Source organism: Paramormyrops kingsleyae, chromosome 2 (assembly GCF_048594095.1).
Source record: "Paramormyrops kingsleyae isolate MSU_618 chromosome 2, PKINGS_0.4, whole genome shotgun sequence".
Taxonomy (NCBI): Eukaryota; Metazoa; Chordata; class Actinopteri; order Osteoglossiformes; family Mormyridae; genus Paramormyrops; species Paramormyrops kingsleyae.
Window position 1 is genome coordinate 11,170,590 of NC_132798.1, and position 21,274 is coordinate 11,191,863.

A 21,274-nucleotide genomic window follows, 5' to 3' on the forward strand; every position below is an offset into this window, starting at 1 on the left:
AAACACGCCCTAAAATCAGTCGATCAAATTCGGCATCACACGTAGCCAATCGTGGGCATTCGGGGGCGGAGTTCAGACGGTGGTCCGTGTAGACGACAACCAATCGTATCATCCGTGCCGGTGACGAGATACTCAAATGAATTTTTAGGTCTCTAAAACAGCACATGGGTAGTAAGAACTGAGTGTGAAATGCATGGATAACGGAATCTAAAAAATGTAAATAACGGTTAATTCGTGTCAATGTCCTATGTCTTGTATATCCCGTGGGAAAAAAACAGTTCTCCCTATAGAAATACGGAATACTTTGATTATTTTAGTTGAGCCTTCCCTTAATTTTAATTAAACCCATTCACTCATTCAAGCCTTACTATTGTTTAGATTATAAGGTATATAGTAAGCACGATTTAAAAAAAAACGTTGCAGGTATGTGATATACCTGCAACGTTACCGTGTAAAATGTCATTGTTCAAAAGTCCAACTAAAGCCAGCTAATAAACTAGTTTAGTTAAAATAGAGTAAAAGGCTCAGTCGTAAGAACTGGCCCATAGTGTTTTTCTACATGATTTAATAAGAGATACGGCAACTAATGTTAGTAGTTATAATAATACAACTTTACGTACTAATACATCTTAAGAGAACACCCTTAATCCAATATAATATAACTGGTTGTAATTTGATGGCCTTAGTCCAAATTGAGCAGTTACAATTCAACCTAACACACCCACCGCCTCATCACGTAATAAGTCACGCATTTTTTTCGCACCGGGGCCATTCAGTCTGTGGCGGCCAGCAGCTTCGGGACTTGCCGTTTGCCCCGCCAGGCACAGCTCGTATTTATCGGTGCTCGTCGGTGTTTGCTGCTTTTCGGAAATATTACGCGTTTAAAAGCCATTTCGTTAGTTAGCGGACGACCCCCCACCACCCCACCCCCTGCCGATAAGATAAGCACCGGGAACTTTAGTTTTGGGGGTGAATCTCACAAAAGGAGCTCTGCTCTCTTCGCCGGAGAGATTTTTGTTCTCAGCTGACTGGCTAGCTAGCTAATTTCAAGCCCGGGGTGCTGTCCGATATATTAGGGAGAAGTGTTAGTTAATAAGACTGAACACTAACGGTTGCTGTAACGTCGGAGTTTGTCTTAAACGCTGCCCAACCACCGTAACGCCATCTCCGGGCATCATGACTAGGAGATCCTGCACGATTTACGCCACCGGGATAGTTTGCGCTCATCTGCTGATCATCGGCATCGCCTTGGTGCTCGGGCAAGTCTTCCAGACGCTGATACACAACCGGCTGAAAAAGGTGAGTTGGAGCTACCGACGGCATCGCCTGATCTGTCTGCGGTGTTGATGTGGAATCCTACCGACCAGAGGTTTAAAACCCATAACTGCCCGTGACTAACGTTTTTATTGATAACCGGCGGTGGTATGTAGTGGGCACATTTCGGCGTTGTCAGCCTTGATCTTACTGCCGTGATCCTCAGAAGGGCAATATCAGCAGTGGCCGGCTAAACAGTTTACTCAGTTTCTCTTCCTGTTGTTTTTCTATATCCGAAACGTCAGTGATTCCTTCCCTATAACAAGCATCAGATAAGACGAAAACCATACTTTAAAACACTGGAGTTTTTTGGTCCATATAACACTCTTATACACTATATTTGTACCTGTTCTACACACGGAGCCCTGAGAAAAGGGCTAAAGACTGCTTCTTGTCCTTGGGGCAGTTACCTTTAGCGGAATTTGTAACATTTTATGTTCGCCGTTATCTTGAGGCAGTATATCCTTCTCCGTTACATGTGAGCCCTTTACAACAAAACATATTTGCGACCGATTTACGGTCAGCCGGTATCCGAGTACACGACGGTGTCTCGGGGTTAGTAGTTTAATGCTTCGTTTTTTTAACCCCTGCAAAACTCCTCAGCTCTATCACGGATCATAACCTTGCACACAGGAACGCACAATAATGATGCAATGGAGGTTTTGACATCGAGACCAGGTTTCTGCTTTATCCCAGCCGTGTGAACGCATTACACTGCAATGCTGCGTTTGACTATGCATTATCTTAATGGGGGGATTGCTAGGGATTCCCTCCTAGAAATACCCGCATTTCAGTATTTGGGGATGCCCCGTCTGCTCTGTACCACGTTTTTCTGGCGCCGTTGTTGCCGGTGTTTAGCGGAGCCCGATCTCCGAGCAGAGAATTGAATGAACTAATTGACCAATGGGAGCGTTTGGTTGCGGTGAGCACCTCCCCCTCCCTCCACAGTATAAAAGCACCAGAGTATGAGATTCATACCTTACTATGATCTTTACACTGTTTTACACCGTCTCTTGGAGACAATGAATGTTCTTTGAACTGTGTGAACTGGTAGGGGACGCATGTCCCTCATTCGTTTACTATAACTCTAGATATTGATAACCCGTGACCTTGTAACTGTAATGGGTGAGGTTGAATTGAGGCTATTTAATGATTAAAATTCTGGTGGAGAGTTTCTAGCGCTTGCGTTTATTCCTGAAAATGGATGTTCAAGAACTTAGATCTCCTTATACCTCCATATGCCCCCTACAGGTTTAGTAACCTGGTTAATATGCGTGAATCTCATTCACTTTGAATGAAACATTAAGTTGTTTGTTCAGTGATCTTTTTTTTTAACCTGCAAGTCTATTGGGTTTTGCCTACATTGTGTAACTGAACAAATAGTGTCTATTTACAAATAATGTTTGACTCTTGATGTTTGCTTTCCTAGTTTGTGTCAACCCTGTCTTTAAAGGTTGCATCTTAAGCGTAAGCAATACTAAAAAAAAATACTGATTAGCTTGACACAAAAAAACATGTTTCAAAAAGAACTGTCATTGCTACACTGAAGTATTTCCAGGTATAGAGTTGTAACTGAACTCAGTTTTTTTTTACAGTATTGTGTTGTAAAATGGGGCTGCAGTTTCCCCATTTTAATCTTATGTTTATTTTATTTTCATGTGCCCTAAGGTAGTAACTGATTTTGATTGTCGCTCTGCTACTGTAAATATCTCTGGATACATGCCACATGTCTGCTGATACAGGACTGTAAGACCCTTTACTAAGAATGAAGACCTGATATTCTGTCACTGCCATTGTAATTTAAAGACTTCTTTGAGAAAATGTTTAAGAAATTCGGAATTAGCCGAAGTGTACTTGTAAGAACTATTTTTTTTCAGTTATGCAGTAGTAATTTTGTTAATTGCTCTGGAGGTCGGATGAAAAAATCTTTAATTAAAAAAACTGAATTGGCAGGAGTTTTTTTCTTTTTTTTTTCTTTTTTAAATACATAATAGATTTTATTAAAGAAAAGGTCACACCACATTACACTTATGTAGTAAACAGAACAGAGCTGAATACTTTACCATTACTCAATAGTAGTTGAACGCTTTCATTTTTATGTAGGGAACAGGATCCCTTTCATGAACACTGTAAGGTTAGTGTTCATAAATGTTTACCCAAAGTTGTTTTAACACTGGAGGTCAGACTAGTGTTAGGGTAAGTTTAATTTGCATATAGTAAATATTGTCCGTACCAGATGCTCCATAGGTCTCTAAGAACTGGATCTGCTCTTACACATGGAGGAATGCAAGATTTGATATGTTGCATCTCAAAGATGGATCTCTTGACTGACTGGAAGCCTTTTCTAAAATCAAGTATCTAGCAGTTTTTATTTTTTTGCCAGTAATCCAGGAAAACTGGATCACTAGCAAGTTTCCTGAAGTTCACTGTTCTGAATATGAGCGGGAGATAGGCTGGGGGTGAATGCAGTGATTCTTTTATAGAAAGTTACATTTGATAGATGGTGTTAATTTTAATTTTCTGTTTTCTAGGTTAAATATGTCTTGATTTAAACATTTTGTACACCTTCTAGTTAAAGGGTACAGTTGGACACATTAGTATATAGCATCAGTGGAAGTGAGTGATTATATCTCCTTAACAGGAAAGTTTGAGAGGTTTCTGGATGTGAGAAGATGCAATCTTGAATTGATACCATGCTTCTGGACAAACCTGCCTCCGCTGTTTATTTTGGCACCTTACCACCTTGGGTGTGGCAGTGTTAAGGTCTTCGCTTAGCTAAAGCTGCCCTGGGGCATAGTCTTTCTTTGTTGGCATGCAGCCTGTTCCTCTGTATTCTATATTGTTCCTCTAAATATATAATGCATGTCATTTTTGTCTCGAAAGCCCATCTTCATGTGAACCTAGTGACCGCGAAGTCGGACATTTTCATTAGGGTTCGCTTTCAGTCGGCTGAGGTCTGAGGTGATATCACAACATATGCAAAAAGCTGCTAATGACTAACATTGGGTCTAGGGCAGAATCTTTGTTATTTCGTTCAGTATTCAGTATTATTCCTTCAGGCTGACGCAAGCATTAAGAAATGGGGAACCCTTAAACCATTTCACTGATCTAGGATATGAAAGTGCAAGTCATTGAAAGCAGAGTCTGGTCATCAGCTGATCGGTAATGATGGTGTTATACATAAGTGGAGAATTTGCGGCCTCGTCAACCTTACTGGAGCATGTGTGTTGTCAGGATCGGAATGGGAAAGCTCCTTATTGGCCGAGAAACTGCTCTGTTTTGTTATTTCAGTTTTGCAAAAACCTTCCCAGCATAAGGGCATAGATATGCAGGCCTACATCTTTTGCTTATTTGTCACTTTGTGTCTGTTCCTGGAATTCTTTTTTCGTTATTGCTTCCCTTCTTTATTTACTCTGGGTTTGAACTCTGGTTCTTTATCCATATTAGCTTTTGCTCAATGAGAATTTCACTAAATAAAAATAGTATATCAAAGCTTGGTGTAGTGTGATGTTTTTGCTTCACATGTCCCCTAAAACGTTGCTTCTTATCGGTTTCTGTAAGCTCCCTCCATTCTCTGCTCATTCTCACAGATAGTGGCCAATGCAGGGGAACTGCTCCGATAAATCTTGGGCCTTCAAAACTCTGAACTTGCTTTTCTTCAGTGGTTTAAATTGCCAAATGGAGAAAAGTGTCTGTGGAGAACGTAAACAAGCAAAAACAAGGTCATAAGCTTTGGAAAGTTGAAGGAAAAAAGGTCCTGTGTTTGACCTTCCTGAAGGCCTATATCTCTGTTTAGTAAACACGAAACCGTGTAATTTCTCTCCAGTTCTGAGACAGGTCAACATTCTTTCTGTTTACTTCACCATGAACTGTTCTGCAGCTTAAAACAGCCTCACCGCCACCTATAAGTGCCTTTTTGCCAGTCACTTTTGGTTTTTTGTGTGGATGCAAAAAAGAACTACTTTAGACATTTTATCAACCTAAGTACTTAATTTGAGTAATTCTCTAAATGATTTCTCGTAAGTTTTCAGTATGTTTTTCCTTTGCTGAGGACATTCTCAGATAACCTCACGTTGTCCTCTATCTGCATGACCGCACATGACAGAATGGAAATGCTCCCGGTGTTTTCTGCGAAGGCCACTGTATTCCTAAAACACCAGTGGTTGGTTAGCTAACCCTTTTAGGGCCTATTTTGTGTTTCTCGATTCTGTGAAAAACTGCGTAATTAGAGGAAGTGTCTTCCCAAACATTTTTACCTTCGAGCAAGATGGGTAGCATTAGCTTATCCACTAATCTAAATGTCGGTTAGCTAAACTGTTTAACTATAGCAGCTCAAATAGCATTAGCTATTTCTCTTGGTCCTTCAGCTAAATTTCTGTGTGAAAGACAATTAGATGGACTGAAGTACGTGGCTAAGAGCCCTAGCCTTGTGCGGGACAGCTTTGTAGTGGTTGCACTAGAACAAAATTTTCTGTTATGGTACATATTGGGTTTTCCCATCTCCTGTATAAAACGTGCAACTCCTGATCTTAAATACAATACATCACTGTTGTATCTGGTTTAGAAGTTTGCTCTATCTCACATCATTGCTTGAAATTCTACGTTTTGTATGTCTGTAACCTGAGATTCATTTATGACTGCACACATTGCTATCACGAAAATAAATCCTATTATTTTTAATATCTACATAGCACTTGAACGAGTTGGACCTACCCAGTCCTTAAAATCAATTACATTTTTTGGTAGAACGTCTTTTGATGTCTTCTGTATATCTAATATCTTCTGAGACGTAAATTTGGTACTGTGAATTTCACTCCATTGTGGATCATGGTGACTTTGAGAACTGATTGATTACTAATTTTAACCTCTGTTTTTGCTCCTGCTAAATATATATCAGTTATTGAAAAAGACGTAATTTTGTCAAGTTGTACAGATTTTCCTGAAAGGGTGTGGACCACTTCAAAGTTACATCCATTGTGATATATATATTTCTTTCCGCTCAATTGTTAACATTGTTTACATTGTGCAAATTCCATTTGAACAGCTGGGCTTCTGTGCTCTCGTCTAGTTCAGGTTCTCTGATCTCTGTTTGTAGCTTATGGGGGGGGGGGCATGTCTTGTAATTACTGAAGTACTTTTATGCACAGCAGTTGAAGTTATTCTCTCCTGATTACAATTAAACTGAAACTGCTAAATCTACATGCTGTGCTCTTCCTATTAAATATTCTCAAAAGGGCTGCCTTACATAGTTGTATTTTGACTTCAAAATGTTAAACACAATGCCAGGAAACCCTCTAATTGGCCTCCTATTTGTTTCATATTTATTTGTTTTATTTTTATGAGCGGATTTCACACACTGCTGTGTAGTCTATCTTCTTGCATAATGACCCCCTTTATAGTGACCTCTCTGTAAAACCATTTAAGAGAATTCTCACCCTGTTTGTGTTTTATGTCTGCATGTTCTGTCACGTTAAGGCATGCTTGAAGTGTGATAAAGTTCCACATAAAACGGTGTGCGTTTCACATGTTCGGTGACGTTTTAAATGGTTTGAAGCAAAGTCTGACTAAATTCCTGTGGACAATAAACCCCGTAACCCTGGCTTTGTCTTCAGAGCATGCTCCCTGGGGGGGGTGAACGGGGCCTGTCCTCATAGTACAGGCGTTTGTAAGCTGTAGTTTGCCATATGACCCTGTGCTTATGGCATCAGTCATTTGACCAGTCATTTGGTCACATGACAAATTAGCTCTGGGTGTGTCCACCATGTTTTAAAACGTTCCCTTCTTTCCCCACTTTTGTCTGATTCCTTGTCGGTGAAAACGGCTGTTTGCGCAAACACAAAGTATAAGCCTGCTTGACTGCACTATGATCCCCCCCCCCTCCCCGAAGGGTAACAGGAGGACTTCTGCTCCTACTGAAGCTGCGAAGTTTTTATTTATCATTTTATTTTTGTTTGTTTGCTTATTTTTTTTAAAACTTTAAAGGATGCATAATGTTGTATGCTTAGCCTCAGTATTTAAGCATTAATGAAACTAGATGTTTCACTAATATATAGCGCACCAATCCACTTGTGTGTAGGACAGAAATGTCTAAAGCTTCAGTTGTTCCTTGGATTTGTCCGTGTACCAGTTCACTGTACTTGATTTGTTGTATCCTGTATGTTTTTTCATTGAGTTCTAGATCTGTGCAGGCTTGAACGGCGCTTTTGAAGGTGAGCCTTTTGAAGTAGCCCTGTTGGATCCTCTGTGAACTAGGCTGACTGTGAAGGACCACTGGAAATGGGCTGCATTTATTTTTTCTCGACTGTGTCTCGTTTTATGCACGGCACAGAGAAGCCCCCCCACCCCCAAGAACATGAAAGAGACAGATTCTTCAGACCACAGTGAGGAATTCCTCTCTCTCTGTTCAAGGTCCTCTTGCATAATGACCTCTTTCAAAACAAACATTGGTTTGTTGAAACGCTGCTACCCCCCCGCCCCCCCGCAAATTTAAAGTGCATTTTTGGATTCTTAGTCTGGTACATTTTTAGGTGCGTACAGGCATGATCATCTCTCTGCTGTTTAAATCCCTGCTTGCTCCACGTCCTCTTGGTGAGCTTCTTGTGTCGACCAGGAGGACATGGATGGGTTGCCATTCATCTCTGTGGAGAATCAGGGCCGTATCCACCAGCCCCCTGCCGTTTACTGTGGTGGCTGTGTGAATACTCTCCTGCCTTTCTCTCCTCTCCTGGAGCATAAACAGTTCTCTCTGGGCTGCGATCTCCACACTTCATCTCCTCTGCTGTTGAACTGAAACCTCCCAGATTCAGGCTGTGATGGGTGGGTGGAAATTTGTGGGTTAAGTGGATGCACTTCAGAAGGGTGCAATCTAGAAAGTTTGGTGTGTAGAACAACTTGTTTTATGGGTACAGGAACTCTACTGGAGGGACATGGAGAGAGTACTGGAATAAACTGGATTTTTATGGATGCAGGTTTTTTAAGAGCTATCAGAACATTTAGCCTAAAGGGTGCTTTGGGTCCTGTTAGGGAGATGTTCTCATGTGAAGCCGTTAAACAGTGTATTAAGCTCTAAATGAATAGTGTATACGTTATATCCTGTTACTGATATTTATCATATTAATACTTGACCAAAACACTGTATTAAGAGTTCATCTTGAATGTTTCCCATGATGATATCCAATCTGTTGCTTTTAATGTTTTCTCCTTGTGTCATAAATGGTTAACTTAAGGTTCCTCCACTGAACAGTGTGTGATCTTTAAAATGAAACTTAACCTCAACTATGAAATCAGTATGTAGCATTTGAATCGTAATTATAACCCTTCTGACATTGGCCACGCACAGCTCACTTCTAACAGCTGTATCATAAAGGCGTGTCACTTTGATAAATGGCCACTGTAGGTCCACGCCTGTGCGTGTAAATAACGCAAGTGAATGCATGTGTTTAATCTACCACTGCCGTGACCAAAGGATTTTTCTCATGCATGTCTGGCACTTCCGTGCCAGTCCCCTGAGTACAGGATGTGAATTCCGCTCTGCCGCCCTGGTCGTTAACTTCAAGGTCTCATCTTCTCATTCTTCCAGGAACTGACACTAGCAGAAGGGAGTCGTGTGATAGAGTCCTGGAAGAACCCACCCTCAGATGTCTACATGCAGTATTTTTTCTTCAACGTGACCAACCCTGAAGTCTTCCTGGCTGGGGGCAAAGCAGCGGTGACCCAGATCGGGCCATACACTTACAGGTAGGACAGGTAGAGCATGGCCTCTTAGATGTGTACCTACGGCAGGGTGTGGTGCGTGTGGCAAGGGTGCAATCATCCTCTGTTATGGCTGTTATCAGCAGCTGCTGGTGAAGATTTGTTTAAAAAAAAAAAAAAAGATAAATTAAAATCTGGACATGGTCAAACTGAGGGTTGTCTCTGCTCTAGATAATTCTTGGCACTAGGATTGCATATTGGATCTTAATTTAAGTGTGGAAAATCCATTTGTAGTGTTTATCTGTAGCGATTGTTTGTGGCAGAGTGTATCTTGGTGGAAGGTGAACAATACCACGGAGCAGGGTTGACCCATCATAATTCCGTAAATGCCAACTAAAGCATACAAATCTGATAAGGCTTATAAACAGGATTTTATCGACACGCTTCTTTATCCCAGGGGTTCTCAATTTTTTGCCCAAGATCCAAATTCCATCAACAACACAAAGGACCACTGCCCCAATAACAATTTCTGGGTAAATTTTGCCAACTGGGACATTGCTTGTTGAGGAGTCTGCCATTTCAGTACCCCTGGTTCATACTTTGAAATGTGGGTGAGTGTAATGAGCGGCTGTGACTAAGTCCAGTCAGCCTTAAAGTAAGAGCAGTCCCCTGTCATGCTATGATAGCCCAAGTCCCCAGTGCAGAAGTGAGACAGACCATGGCCCCCGGCAAGTCCAGAAAACATGTGTCTAGTGTGTTGACGTTCTTCTTTTATAAATAAGTATCTCCTGTTTTTAAAATTGGGATTCTGTCTTGTCCTGACTCTCACCATCCTCCAGGGAGTACCGCCCCCGAGAGAATGTGACGTACCTGGAGAATGGAACCAAGCTCTTTGCTTTGAACCCCAAAAGTTTTGTGTTCGTACCGGAGATGTCTTCTGGGGATCCAGAGGTGGATCTTGTGAGGACCATCAACATCCCGTTTGTGGTGAGTGGAGGGGGTTCTTCTTTGGGGAGATATCAGTAGCTCTCTGTGGGATGGGATAGGCTGCTTAGTTAATGGAAAAGTGGCACACAAAGCACATAGAAAATGACAATGACTCACCCCCCCCCCCCCCCCCCCCCTCCCCATCAGGCGACAGTAAACGAAATGAAGAACTATAACTTCATGGTCCGCACCATTATGTCCATCTGGATTAAAAGCATGGGCGTGGAACTCTTCATCACACGCACAGTCCATGAGATGTTGTGGGGCTTCAAAGACCCGCTGATGACCAAACTCCATAGCCTGAAGCCAGAAGTGGATGAGTACTTTGGCCTCATGTACAAGGTGAGCCCTGCTCGAGACCCTGAAGCCATGCCCAGAGTTCAGGGACCGCTAATAATTGCCCTTGCACCAGTGCCTGGTTCGTTTGCATTTTCAGGTGATCGAGCATCTGCAGATTAGGTCAACTGTGAGTGGTTGGCGGGGTTCTCTGTATTTACTCAGTGAGGCTTATGGAGAAGAAGCTCAGCCAGCAGATGTAGCAGTAGTATTGTCAAAACGAGTAAAACCTGCAGCGGCACCCCCTACCCAAACTGTGTAAGCAGCTTCCTGAATGTACGATTTAGTTGTCCCTGATTGCAGAACACTGAGAACAGATTAATGGGTGAAAGGACAGCCAAAATAAACAGGATAGAGTGGATGGAACAAACGCTATCTGAGGACAAAAAGGTTACCCTACAGTGTCAAGTTGTCACGGCCAGTTGTCCTTTTTAGTGGCCTTGCATTTCAGACGTGCAGATCTCTTATCCTACATTCTGTGCCCATTTTGCCAGATGCTACTGCTTGGTAAATTTTGATTTTATAATTTTTTTTTTTTTATGTAAAGAAGGTAACCCTCCTGTGAGTCTTGGTCACGCCATCTACGCTTTGTAGGATATTGATGGGAAACCATCTGAGCCTGTCAGCAGTTGTCATGTGACATGCATGTGATGCAAAACCACAGGCCTGGGTTTATATAGGGACACTACTCAGGGCTTCCCATGAACTGCTCACTGCCAGTGACAAGGCACTAAGTTTCAGTGGAGTCTCTAGGGCTGCAGAAGACACTTGTGAACCTTCTTCGTTCCTGTCAACGAACTCTCTTCCTTATCTCAGATATGCAGGCTCTGTCCAGGTGGCTACCTGGTGGTTTCTCTATTGAGTGGTTAAATCATGTTAATGTGATGGGACAAGTGATTCTTAGCACAAATATATACGTGCAAGGGAATCTTTAGAAGAGATGTAGGTCAGTTTGTGAAATTTGGCGTCTCATTGCATTTGTTAAAATAATTTTGTTAGTGTTTTTTTTTTTTTTTCTTCAGTGGCTTAAATGACTGTTAGCTACTTATGAGTGAAATCTTTGACAGATCAGTGCCTTTCTTTTCATAGAAAAATGGAACCCATGAAGGAGAGTTTGTGTTTCTGACGGGTGAGCAGAACTACTTGGACTACGGCAAAATCGACACATGGAATGGACTCAGGTAGGATGGTGATACATTGTATGTGTGTGTATGGTGGTTGTTTTGAGATCCGGTGCATCTGACCTTCACCTGACATTTTTCTGCAGTTTATTGCTCTTGTAGACCCTGCTCACTTTGTCCACCATGGCCTTGTGCAAAAAACTTTACACCCCTTTGTGCGTCTGAGGGGAAGCAGAGGAAATGTGACTGGCAAACTGGCAGATTCACTGCAAGCATCTGGGTTTTTTTTGTTGTTGTTTTGTCATCTCCCTTAAGTAACCGGGCATATGCTTTGTGTGACTGACCTTGGATTGGGTCCAGTCTTGGGACTCTGCCGTGTTTTTCGGACTCTGAGCTTGCCATGCCTTTTGTCAAACATTGGGAAATTGACCGATTTGTGAAAAGGTTTCAAAGGTTTTTCTTTCCAGTCGTTAGTGTTGCCCCTAACCTTTTACCTAGTTCCCCCCCTTCTGTTAATAGTAAATTGTAATATATTTAAATTCATATAAATGCCATGAATTGTTGGGCAATTGGCAGTCTTTCACTGTTAGTGTCGTGTGTCAATGCTTCTGAATAAACTGCGTGTCGTTCTTTAAATGTTGTCTTCGATGTTTTTTTCCATGCAGAAAGATGACATGGTGGTCATCTAACCAGAGTAACATGATCAATGGTACCGATGGTAGTGCATTCCACCCACTCCTTTCCAAGAACGAGCTGCTGTACATCTTTGCTGCTGACCTCTGTCGGTAGGTCAACCATTTACTTGTTGCAGGTAGCCCCCCTGCCCCATGCCACTTAAAGGTCACTTGAAACTGTTTAGTACTGATTTTCTAAGCAGCTACGACACAAACAATCACAATGTTCTAAACTCAGTCTACGTCAATGGATGGGTGTGTGAATTACCATGATAATTAGGCTGAGAAGGGTAAACATGAAGGGTTGGTACACACATATTTCCTTTCCACCTCAAATCATAAATTGAAGGAAAAAGGAGCAATTACTTTTTATTGTAACTAATATAGATCAGTGGCACAGGGTCGGTTTTGTCTCTTGGCTGCACTTTTAGTTTTCCGGTCCTGTTGTCCAACTTGGTCTTGTGGTGTTTCCTGAACGGTTCCACAATGGCAGGAATTTCTTTAGAGACGTATATCTGTTACTTAAAAATTGTCCTGGAATATCCAAATAATAGTCTTTGTTTCCCTAGTTATGCACTAACAAAACACAACCATGCACTGTCCTTGTTCTTAGGATTTTGACACTTGAGATCTCTTCCCTTCTCGCACTGCCCCAAGTTCATAGTGTAATCCAGGAAATTCCTCTGGTTTCCATTGGCAATCCATGCTTCCGTAGGTCAGCATGTAGCCTTGCGTGTCCCTGTATCTAATTGCTTGACTGATTTTTCTTAAGTAAGACGCTTAACCTGAACTTATGTAAACAAGTGAAGCACTCTATTTAAGGGTACTACAGCAGACCGCCCACCCCGAGAGTTTAACCAGCAGTTTGCTCTCATAAACTTTCACAGCCAATATTTGTTTCCACTTCATTAGACCAGAATGTTCATCGCGTTCAGATCAAGCTCACGTCCATGTTGTTAAGTAATCTCCTGGAGACCCACCAAGTGATACTCAGGGTAAAAATAAGAGGTCCATGGTTTTGAGGAAACCTAGGAAACTGGCTTAAGCAGCAGATGTCAGTTTTCCAGGAGACATGCCGTTGTACATCTTGGATGAGACCCTTGGCTTTAGTTGCTCTGGTGAAAATGAAAGCTCTTTGCATGTGTTGTACTTGGAGACTGATCTATGCTGGTGCATCTTGCGTCTAGGTCCATCCACCTGGGCTATGTGGAGGATGTGGTTGTTGAGGGCATCTCGGCCTACCGCTTCGCTCCTCCGATGGACGTGCTGGCCAGTCCCCAGGACAACCCCGCCAACGCTGGCTTCTGCGTACCTGCAAACGACTGTCTGAGCAGGGGGGTGCTGAAAGTCAGCGTGTGCCGAGAAGGTAGGCCCCACCGCCCACCACCACCGACCTCAGCCAGCAGCCATGTGTGTGCTGTATACAGCAGGAACCTATTGTCCTGTAGGTTTGAGCTGGCTGAGGGGACTGGTATTCAGCTAGCCTACTGGTGCCAAAACCTTTGCTGGTGTATCTGCTGGCACTGCGTTCGGCAACCAGGCATCGCGTACAGCAAGGCCTAGGTCACCATCAAATCCTTGTAATGTCAACACTTACCCTCATATCATTAATCATGTAATCTGACCACAGATGGGGTTATGAATTTTGTTTAGTGCTATGATTTGCTTTGGTTCCTTGTAGCAAAACGGCACAGTTCCAGTTTCCTTTTTTACTGTGAACATGGGATACGTTCTTAGATGTTTCTCTTAGACTTTGGTGCTTTTGAAAGTAGGACTTCATCTGCTGGTTTGATCGGCAGTGGAAGCAGATGCTCTGGGGCAGCCCCTAGTGAGGAGTGATGAAGACCCAGCTACTTGCAAGCCTCAGCACGCTGGCTTGTGACTGGATTAACAGGATGATGTAATACTTCCTGTTGGGTTTGGTTTGAGTCTAACCCCCCTCCCCCCCCATCTTTAGGTGCTCCTATCGTCGTCTCGTTCCCGCACTTCTACCAGGCTGACCAGAAGTACATTGACGCCATTGAAGGCATGAGGCCTTCAAAGGAGGCTCATGAGACCTACTTGGACCTGAACCCGGTATGAGCTAAATCAGGAGAGAAATGGTTTCTGTTTTAAGGCAGAACGTGAGCCGTATGATGGAGGCTTTGGTGTGTCGGTAATTTGCATTACTTTTGGATATGTCCTTCCGACTGCGTATTTGCTACTTCACTCCAGGGCAGCACATGGAAAGAAACCTAAATAGGAATTTTAAAACAATCTCGCTATCTTGCGCCACCTAGTGTGGTTTTCTAGAATTTGTCTTTTTTTTTCCCCTGAAGTAGTTTTATTTATCAATTAAGATGCTAGTGGTTTTCCCATAGGCCTAACATAGCGGCCTCGCTAACTGCTCAGTGCTGTTTTGCTACTCTATTCAATGAGTCGAACATCAGGATCTTGGCCACCCCCAATCACAAAGCCTTTCTGCATTGTGGAGAAAATGCCCCACTCAAAATGGCGATAAATGTTTCTTACCTACATAAATTTCTGTGCTCTTTCTGAATTGTGCCAAGTTATTTGTGTTGCCATATGAAACATGGAACGTGGGCAATGAAGGCACTCCCTCTCTCTCCTAGACCACCGGTATACCTGTTCGTGCCTGTAAGAGAGCACAGCTAAATGTCTTGCTGAACAGAGTCAGTGGCTTTCCGTAAGTACCTCGCTCTTTCCAGATCTACATCAGTGTCGCACTGCTCTCTCTTGTTTAAGCTTCTGTACCAGTGTTCTTCCTTGTGCGCCTATAGCATTGGTCTTTCTTTGGCTTTCAGGACAACCAGAAACCTGACTCAGACCATTTTCCCCATCATGTTTGTTAATGAGGTAAGGAACTACAAATGAAATTTTCCCAGGATCTCGTTAAGTGTTTGTAGTCTAGTGATACAAGCAGCAAACCTCATAATGGCTTAAGGCCTAAAACTGTCAGTCCTGTAATTTAATTTCCTAATTTGAACGTGATTTTTTTTACATCAACATACGGTCTTATGGACACATTTCACAGAAATAACAATGAATGTTGAAAAATTTATGCAAAAACATGTTCTGAAAGTCTGCATAAACTTCAGTCTTCCTATCGTATCTTTTAATATAAGACCCAAGAATAGGATATTTTTTTTGGTTGTGAGGTGTTTGCGTTTTGTTTTTCAGTTTGAGTTCTCACATATTTAACAATCTGTCATCTTCATTCGATTTGTTTGCCAGTCGTTTGTGATCGACCCAAACTCAGCAGGCCAGATGAGGACCCTTCTGACGGTGGTGACCGTCGTCTCCAACTTCCCGCTCTTTATCGTGGGATTGGGTGCTATCCTCCTGGTAGTCTTCGTCATCCTCATCTGCAGGTCCCGTCAGAAGAGGGTGAGCCCCAGATCTAAGATTGTTTTTGAGGACTACCTGGACTAGATCTCAACACACCAGGCTGAAAGTTGGCTAAAAGAGCATATGGGTTGTGTATTGATTCTGAATTGGGTCAGGCTGCTTGGCATCTCTGCAGTGCAAAGTGAGCTGAGAGGAGCAGTTGAGGGGGCCAGGATATTGGCACCATGCATGTTTCCTGGCATGTATGGGCTGTGGAGAGCATGGTGATCGTCACACACGATGTGTCGTGTTGGGGGTTTCAGGCTCAAGCTGCAATGACACTTTCTTAAAAACAGGGCAGTGGGTGTTGCAGGGTTAAGGGTGTGAACTTGACTCAAAGGTTTCTGCTTCATGTTCCAGGAGATGCCCTACAGTAGTACTCTTGATTACTTAACCTGAATTTCTCCAGCAGAATGCCAAGATCTAGATAAGATTGGTTTAAAGTCCATTTAGATAAGTATTAGACAGGTAGCTAATTTTTAAATGGTCTATTTAAATTGTGATTTGTGAGGCCCACCGTGTCGGGGGCACAAGTGGGGAAATTATCCCAGACTGTAGGAGGGGTCAAATGTCATGGGGATCTGGTTGAAGTATTTTGTCCCAAGCCCAGGAATTATGTGCAGCAGCCTGCCTGGGTGACTGCCTAGCTAGTCTGAACACATTGCACAGTGAAATGCTATTTCAGCAGCATACTGTAAATATTGGGTAGCTCAGCACAACAGCACATGACTCATAATGTACATGTTAACTGATATTCAGTTCATTGACATTCAATGTTCCTTCTGACATGATTTTGAAACCCACTATTTTCTAAACTAACATACTTAACCTTCATTCATAGTGTTGTATTCAAATTCAGTCTTGGTCCCAAGACCACTTTGTCCACTTAATCAGTCTTTTTCGGAATTGAAAACGTCTATTCTCTGTCTTGAATCCATCTTGGACTAAAGCGTCTATGGTTCGGGCTTGTAGTAGTAATATTGTTTTGTTTATGTTTCTATTTTCTCCCACTCCTTGAAATAACGATGCACGCTGAAAACAATAATACAATTAATAAATTAACGTAAATCTCACGGGTTGTCATGTGCCCAAACTCACAAAATGATTTTGCACTGTATATGGGCCTGAAAAGCAGGTATCGTCATCACCACCTCCTACACATAACATTATCAGCTTTACATTTGTCTGGTTTCACTAGTAGAAAAAATACCACAAATTATTATTATTATTATTTTTTTTCCTATCCTGATTTGGTTTTGAAATGGCTTATAAAATTGAAACGAAGCAAAAGGTTCCTTACCCTGGTGGAAATAGGTTTAAATTTTTTTTCAAACATTTAAGGCCATTAAGCAATTCGTGCAAAAATCTGCTGCAAGGACAAGGTGTGTACGGATGTAAACCACATGGCACCCTAATTACAGTGTGTGCATTTCAAATAAATAGCTAGTAGAAATCCCACTAGTTTTTATTTATAGTAGAAATCTTTAACACACCTTTCACCCAGATGAGCGGCTCACATGAAAATTTGATCAGGTTAGCAGCAATATAGTGTTGGGGGTTTATGATAGAAATAGTCATGTTTGACATTAAAGGATTGTCTTCCTTCTGTCCTTTTTATTAAAATGTATCTCATGACAATATTTGCGACCAAGCTTTCATAATACAGTATTACTTTTAAATATTACCAGTGGTGGTGATCATAAATAAGCATAAAATGAAACCATGGCCCAGAATATGAATTTTCCCTGTTCTCGCATTGTCCCTGTTCTCGCCTTCCCTCACAGCCTTGTTCTTCATGCAGACTTGATATAGGTGGCAACTATTCGTCTGTCTTCAGGAGAGGGGTGTTATCAGTTAGAATAAGTTGGTGCTTAAGCTTTGGTCAGGGCCATGGACTTGTTCTCTCAGCCAGTATGCACAACTAACCTCCTTATTTTCTGTGCATTACAATTAATCCTTTTTTTTGTTCCCTCTTTTTGTTCAGAACGCAGTGAAACGTATTGAGTTTTCAGAGGCTTTTCGTTCTTTTCCTGTAAGTCTTTATTTCTTTGAAAGTTTCTTTTTTTACTCGTCATTCATTTGCCCTCATTTCTAATTGACCATTTTCATATTTAACTGAATCACCAAGTTTAATCGGTTTCAGCTTTTTTCCATTTTAACTTAATCCTCTTATATTCTATATATTTATTGAAGTTGAGTTATTATGATTATTTACTATTATTATTATTATTATTATTATTATTATTATTATTATTATTGTTATTACTGTAGTAATTATTATGGACAATTTTTGTTTTGGGATGTTATCATTTTTGTGGTATGCTTCCGGACTGTTCACGTCTAACTAGGTGCTCTTCCTGCAGAATGCGAAGGAGGACACGGCTTACACTCAAGTCAGCTCAAAGCCCGAAGAGCAGCGGGACGGCCACGTCACCGTCGCCAGCCAGTCTCTGCGCAATGGCTCCTACATTTCCATGTCGCAAGTGGAGACACCCGAGTGCTGATGGAGATGGAGTCTGGGGGTGGGGCTGGGGGGTGGGATGTGGGTTTTGTATCATTTCAAGAGGGTGTGGTTTGGGGATGAGGGTGGGGCGGTGGGGGAAGCTCCCATAAATGCTGTCAGTCGCGATGCTGCCCAGTCGTGTGACGTCACTGACCGTTGGTCCCTTGTGCCAGGCTGTGCATGGCCACTACCTGCTGTTTGGCTAACAGCACTCTGTGATCGATGATGCCTTAGACTGAGACACCTCCCCTCCTCTACACACACGCATACAAACACACACACGTGCGCGCGCACGCGCACACACACACACGCACGTACCTCCTCCCCGCATCACAGACGGCGGCAAGTCGCTCTGATCCCACATCAGCCGGCGACGTCGACACCTGCACCGGACTGGATTTTCAGAGGCCTGGAGCTAAAGCACCATCTCCACATGGCGGCAGCCCAGTGAACAGAAGCTCCCATCTCACCGGAAGCTCCTCTGATGAAGCTGTGTGGACGTCTTTTCGCTACTTAAAATCCCTTAAATTGTCTCTCGCACTATGCCTGTTAAGAGGGAGCTTTTCCCACCTGAATTCACAAGCTTGTATAAAGCTTTATGGCAAACCTATGTCAAATTGCGACTCTTGGCTGATGATGACGGCGATTAAAACGTAGCATCGTTGCTGCCATGCACATGCTGTGTGGTTGTGTGGCGCGCCGGTGGCCTCTAGCGGCTAGCGTGGGTACTGCACAGTCCAGTCTCGCAGCTGCATGACTGAATCAGACGTGATTTCTGACCTGAATAGAAGCAGGCATGAAGCTAGAGACTCCTTTTTTTGATCTTGGTTCTTCTGCCACGGTGATAAAAGTGAAATTTTAATCTTAAGATCTATTGTTTCTGTAAATGGAATTGGTGCCCAAACATTGTTTAAAAGTTACTGAACTTGTCTGTTGTTCTCATTGTCAGAGCACAAAAGGGTCAGTGCATTTATTGGGTTCTACATTTATTTGGGCGCCACATTTCAGGGATGCGATTCCAAGTAGATAAATGCATTGGATTTGTTTTTGCGTCACTAATTTTCATACCTACTTTTGCTGCTAGTCTCTTCACCCTCTGGACAGACTGCTTTTCGGTGCAGTCTAGTCAGTATGTATGCTTAGCAGGAACCCCCTTTGATTTACTCTTGATCTATAGTCTGGGTCTCTCCTATATCCATGATATTAATTTGCTTGGGGGGACAAACAAGCACAAAACTAACAGGGAAAGATGCTTGCTGCTGTTTAGGAAATGGAGGCCATTAATGAAGCCAGTTGTGATAAAGCACCGTTTTTTTTTATGTTGTGAGGGTGCTCTGGGGTAGGAGAGAACTGGTGCTGTGACGTTCTTCCTTACTCTAAGGAGTTTCAGCTGATGTGGGGAAGCCTGATTGGCCAGCAGCCTTCACGTAAAGTCACTAAACCCTGAGCCCAGCCAGCTGTGGCCTTGCCTAGTAACATAACTGGTTATTTGGCACTATATCCTCAGTGACTTGAATTGGTGGAGTGGGTGGAAGAACACCCTGGCCCAAAGGTAACGGAGAGCCAGTTCTGAGCCACCAGCCCATTTTGGGCTGACTTCTCCCCTGATCCCTGAGCTTTTGCTTCTGATCCCCCAGCCTTCTCCCTTGGCTTGACCAAAGAGGACTCAGAGGCGGGGCTTAGCTTTTGTTTACGCTACAGTCCAAGGATCCGCCTTAGGCTTGGTGTGCAGATGCGCCCTCTAGTGTTTACATCAGTTTATCACAAATGGCTTCCACTGCTAAAAGAATGGGTTATAGGTCAAGAACTAGTTAGTGTTTTTTTTTTGTATAAGGCATATGAAGTCTGTATTGCTTTTACTACACAAAATATCTGGTTAAAGCATATATTGCCATAATATGTACTAAAACACTCAGTATTACGAAGCAATTTAAGCAATACAAAATGTAAAACATTTTATAATGATGTTTTGTAATTTGAGCAGATTATTATTTTTATTTGTGTTTTTTTTTTTTTTTTTTTTTTTTTTAATTCTTTATTTCTCAGTGTAAATGTATTCTGTGCCTGGGACTTGCACAGGGCTGAAATACCTGGTCTCCAATCAGATTCAGCATGCCAGGGTACACCACAATCAGAGTAACCTTTCTGTGCAGACAGACACTGCACAGTGCTTCTTCTTTTGTAATGCCATGGTGATCTACATCAGATACTTAAGGGAGCAGACAACTATTTTAAGTATTGTTTGTCACACAACCCGAATTGTAAAAGACCCTTATCTGTTCTCTGATTGTGGGCTCTTGGTGCCAGAGAGTGTCATCTTTGGGAAGCCATTAAAACCAACTGGAAAGGAGGAGTCCTGGCCATTGGAATTGGTCTGTTTGAGTGTAAATAAAATATTCAGGTGGTGCACCCAGGTTGTTTGGGAACAAACAGAGAATGAAGCTCTTTCTTGGGCGGAACTTTAGTGCCAAAACCAAGCACCCATGTACATCAGTCGGCTGTATGCATATTACAGTAGGCCACTAACATGTCACTTTGTCTTACTGCATGTCAGCCTTCTGGTCGGATAAGAAATGTCAACATCAATAGCATTTTGTTTCCTTTGAGAAATGTCTACTGCTGCTGAATTGACAATCTCTTCATGTCATTGGGTGCAAAATCCTCGTTTTCCCTTTTTGTTTTTGATATTTACACTGCACAAATGTTTCTATAATGCCTTTGTAAGCATTTTTAGTGTATTTACATGAAATAAAAGCAAATGTTTAAGTTGATAACATCTGAGATTTGGTTCATTTTGTTTGTTACAATGTGGTGGTGTTCATATACGAGGTGTTTAAGACGTATAATACCTTGTGTATGTGCCAGACTTGTATTCCTATATCAGTATATACATGTAGAAGACTGCCAGTATAATGCAATATAGCGTAAATCTTTTATTGCAATTTTGAATATTTGGGGAATCTGTATGTGCAGGTACTTAGCTGTCATTTTAAGTCTCCTTTAATAGTTTAAATCTTGAATAGTGTTAGTGTTAGTTACCTAAAGGGTTATACCACGCATACACCTGCATACACATTGCCTGTCTCCAGCCTGATTTACCTTTGCATTGCCATTGATTCATCAGCAGAGGGCTGTAACTGTCCATTTAAAAATCATTCCACCTTCACAAGAATGGCAAATCCAAATTCTTGCTTTTCCCTGTTAAGGGCTCACATCCCATTTCCAGCATATCTTACCTTACCTTACCTTATTATGTCAAG

At 42.2% G+C, this 21,274-nt stretch overlaps 1 protein-coding gene across 2 annotated transcripts; it reads left to right on the plus strand.

Annotated features, from left to right (window-relative positions):
- Positions 1 to 226: 226 nt before the first annotated feature.
- scarb2a (scavenger receptor class B, member 2a) lies at positions 227 to 20,788 on the plus strand. 2 transcript variants are annotated; one of them, XM_023803264.2, is made up of 13 exons: positions 231 to 1,299; positions 8,894 to 9,051; positions 9,846 to 9,993; positions 10,141 to 10,335; positions 11,419 to 11,510; positions 12,116 to 12,235; positions 13,312 to 13,490; positions 14,082 to 14,200; positions 14,737 to 14,810; positions 14,929 to 14,980; positions 15,359 to 15,511; positions 17,496 to 17,543; positions 17,875 to 20,788. In XM_023803264.2, the coding sequence occupies exons 1-13, from the start codon at positions 1,177 to 1,179 to the stop codon at positions 18,013 to 18,015; spliced, it is 1,602 nt and encodes a 533-aa protein (XP_023659032.1). In that variant the 5' UTR covers positions 231 to 1,176; the 3' UTR covers positions 18,016 to 20,788. The 2 variants fall into 2 exon arrangements, with proteins under 2 accessions (XP_023659033.1, XP_023659032.1); XM_023803265.2 differs by lacking the exon at positions 17,496 to 17,543 and having other exon boundaries at positions 227 to 1,299.
- Positions 20,789 to 21,274: the final 486 nt, after the last annotated feature.